The sequence below is a fragment of the Mesoplodon mirus genome, assembly GCF_964341445.2.
Source record: "Mesoplodon mirus genome assembly, chromosome: 1".
NCBI lineage: Eukaryota > Metazoa > Chordata > Mammalia > Artiodactyla > Ziphiidae > Mesoplodon > Mesoplodon mirus.
In genome coordinates, this window is record NC_138976.1 from 33,494,401 (window position 1) to 33,498,412 (window position 4,012).

At 45.1% G+C, this 4,012-nt stretch overlaps 1 protein-coding gene across 1 annotated transcript; it reads left to right on the forward strand.

Moving 5' to 3' along the window:
• The first annotated feature begins 2,459 nt into the window (after nucleotides 1-2,459).
• LOC309804476 (signal peptidase complex catalytic subunit SEC11A-like) lies at nucleotides 2,460-3,369 on the forward strand. Its single transcript, XM_082621798.1, has one exon. The coding sequence runs from the start codon at nucleotides 2,470-2,472 to the stop codon at nucleotides 3,244-3,246; it is 777 nt and encodes a 258-aa protein (XP_082477924.1). The 5' UTR covers nucleotides 2,460-2,469; the 3' UTR covers nucleotides 3,247-3,369.
• Nucleotides 3,370-4,012: the final 643 nt, after the last annotated feature.

Sequence of the window (4,012 nt, forward strand, 5' to 3'; positions counted from 1 at the left end):
TAAGTGGCAGGATGAGAAATTGCATTTGGATTTGTCACACTCCCAATTTTGTATCACTTTCTGTCCTCCCGCATCTCAAACTTGGTATGGGTACCCCTGGATGAGAGCACATGTAAAACTGTTAGCAGTCATGGGGAATCTGCTAGACCATCCACACTATACACTACCTAAACATTATGGGGAGGAAGTAAATATTTTAAAATATTCTCATGGTAAAACAAACTAGCTCATAATATGGGCTGGAATACATATTTTCAAAAGAATTTTTAAAGATGGAACTGAAACTGCAATGAAATATTGGGCTTTTTGAGGGAGCTTTGAGTCAAGTTCCTAGACTCCTAAGAATATCAGTTTGTTCTATATGGTTCTGTATACCATCAGGGTTACACCATGGAAAAGAAACTTTGCTTATACCTTGCTACTGTCCCTTGCAGAAAACATTATGTAAAGTTCTAAACTCAGTTCTTGTCTAATATTTTTCTAAATGTGATTATAGTTGTTTCCTCCATTCACATGGTCCTATCTCTAGCTTCCAACCTCTCTTCTGACACATACCATTGATTTGCTTATTCATTAGTTCATGAGAACTTGACTGTGCACCTATTAATAACCTACAGGATATCTCTACCTCCATGTGTGTCTAGAAACATCTAACACTTAAAAATGAAATTCCTTATTCACCCCTTCTAAAATGTTCCTTCTCAAAAAATTTTACTGCTCTTTTTCCAATCATTCATGCTTGAAACATGAAAATTCCCTTGGACTCCACGTTTGCCTTCATTATGACGTTTGTAGAGTTGGAAACATCAGCTGCCTAGCTGTCACCCTCCTTTTCCTTTGTGGCTGCCCCAGGTCACTCCCTTATTGGCCCTTGCTTAGATCAGTGGTTCTCAGATGGGCAGTTTTGTCACCCCCCCACCCCGCCCCCCAGGGAATAGTTGGCAATGTCCAGAGACATTTGTTTGTCACAACTGGCATCTAGTGAGTAGAGGCCAGGGATGCTGCTAAACATCCTGTAATGTATAGGACAGCCCCCTACAACACTGAGCCCCCGAAGTCAAAAGTGTTGTGGTTGAGAAACCCTGGCCTGGTCCATGGGAAAATCTTGTTCACTGGGTTCCTCCTCTCTGCTTCTGCTTCATCTTCCATGCAGCTGCCACCTTAAGGTTTCTAAAGCATATATCTTCTGATGTCATTCCACTGCTGACACCTTCAATGGTTCCTAGCAAACTTCTAAGCCTGTCATTCAAGATTCTCCAAAATAGTTCTAGTCTTAGTTCCCACTCCCTCCCTTCATGCCACACCATCATACCACACTTCTTACACCTGGTCGTCTCCCAGGCAGTATCCTCTACCCTTGAAGCCTTTATTGTTCTCTTCCTCACCCTCACCCCTCCTATCACTGTCTATCAAAATCCTGCCCCTCCTTCCAGCCCAACCTCAAAGGCTATCTTACCTTCTAAAGCCTTTCCTGATTCCCCCAAATGGCATTAACTCTTCCCAACTCTTCTCTCTATGGGCTGCCATCATCGCCAAGTTGTAGTCCCTTGAGGACAGCAGCTGCACCTGGCTGCTTACACTCAGATCCCCACGACACCGAGCCTCAGCTGGCGTGTTTCAGAGTGGCCATTAAGAAGGGAGAATTGGCAGGAATGCGGAAGGAAGTGGGCGTTCACACAAGGAGGGGCAGAGGGGAGCGTGCAGGAGCACAGGGGGTCTGATCACAGTGCTGACAGCTCAGCTTCATCTTCCATCGTGAGGTCACTGCAGCTGCCCCAGTTCACTCCTCTTCTCCCCCCTCTTCTTCCTTCCCTCCTTCTTTCCTTCTCTCCCTTCCTTCCTTCCTTTCTTTTAGAACATTCATTCTCAAAGAAAGGAGCAGTGCTATTACTACCAAGGGGATAAAACTTACTTCTTAGAATATGAAAAAAAAAACCTTAGTTATTACAATGGTGTGTGGCCCTCCAAAGCTCCACCCTACCCAAAGAAATCTTATTAATTTCCCTCGTTAGGGCTAATTTACATTTTAATGTATGTTTTCTCTTTGCGGGGGGATGGGGTGGTGGCAATAATTTTATTTAAAGGTTGAGAAGCATTGTATTAGACGTATTAGAAACATTGTATAAGGTGAAGGGTAGAAGCATAATGTGCCTACACACACATATGTTTTTTAAACCCATGGGAAAAAAAATAAAACCCATGGAAAATTTTTTAAAGGCTCAATTCTTTCATTTGTAAATAATTAGAGAAAATATAAAGGATTGCAACTTTGGTTGTGATTCACTCACATAGGACTTTCCCCGTTTTGTCAATAAGAAAAATGAGGTGCAGAGAAATGAGTGTATTCATTCATCAAGATCTCAGTGGAGCGGGTCCCGTCTAGTGTGACCCTGGCCCGTGTGCCAGCCGTTCCTCCCGCGGGTCACATCTCGCCCTCTCTTCTGCCCGTGTCCCCTCGCCGGCCCCGCCATGGTATCTCTCGATTTTCTGGATGATGTGCAGCAGATGAACAAGCAGCAGCTCTATTATCAAGTCCTACATTTTGGAAAGACAGTCTCCTCGGCACTAATGCTCTGGAAGGGGTTAACGGTTATAACTGGAAGTGAAAGTCCAGTTGCGGTGGTGCACAGCAGCAGCATGGAACGTGCATTTCATAGAGGAGATTTTCTCTTTCCAGCAAGTCGAGTTGAAGATCATCCCGTAGGAGTGGAAGAAATTGTTGGGGTTTTTTGGTTTTGTTTTTTTTTTTTTTTTGCGGTACGCGGGCCTCTCACTGTTGCGGCCTCTCCCGTTGTGGAGCACAGGCTCCGGACGCGCAGGCTCAGAGGCCATGGCTCACGGGCCCAGCCGCTCCGCGGCATGTGGGATCCTGCCGGACTGGGGCACGAACCCGCGTCCCCTGCATCGGCAGGCGGACCCCCAACCACAGCGCCACCAGGGAAGCCCGAAATTGTTGTTTTTAGGATAGAAGGAAGAGAGGTTCCTATAGTTCACCGAGTCTTGAAGATTCATGAAAAGCAAAATGGACATAGGAAGTTTCTGACCAAAGGAGATAACAGTGTGGTTGATGCCCGAGGCCTGTATAAACAAGGACAACATTGGCTGGAGAAGAACGATGTTGTGAGGACAGCGAGGGGATTTGTTCCTTACATTGGGGTCGTGATGATCCTCATGAATGACTGTCCTAAATTTCCGTGTGCAGTACTCTTTTTGCTGGGTTTATTTGTGCTGGTCCATTGTGAGTAAGAAGTCTGCCTTGCTGTTCCTGGAAGATGCTGTACTTTTTGTTCCTGAATGTTTGGAGTAGATATCGATCTGTGGTTGGTGGAATGGAGAACACATGTTGGCGCTTCTTGGTAGCCCTGGTTTGCATTAAGTCTATGTTTCCACGCCAGAGTACGTGTGGGCGGGTGCATGTGCACCACAGCGTGCACTCGAGGGGACTTTCAATCACAGAATTCCATATGTTGTCATTGTCACACTTTCGCATTTTTGTACATCAGTGAATTTTTTCTATTAAAAGGTTGAGCCAAAAAAAAAAAAAAGATCTCAGTGGAGTGCCTATAAATTCATAGGGTTTTCAAGGTTTAAGAGAACTAACTCGAGTAAAGTATTGATACTTAGGAGCAAGACACATGCTAGGCATCAGTAATATAGCCACTAGCATCAGCATCATTATGATTGTTTTTACTACATTTCAGGCTCTGAACTGAAGCGCTGGGAATAAGATGATGGTGGAGAAACAGACATAGTCTCCACCCTAATGTAGCTCACACTCTAGTGGGTGAGACAGAAAATCACCAAAGGATGTATAATTGCAAACTGCGGTGAGTGCAGGGGGAGCCATGAGAACATATAACAGGAGGGACTGATTTAGTGGGGGGAGGAGGGGGGAGGAGGAATGAGGAAGGCTCCTGACTGCAATGATAATGAACTGGGATCTGAAGAATGAGTTAAGTGGGTGAATGAGGATGTGAAAAGCACTCCCCTGGGAAGGACCAAAGTATACGGA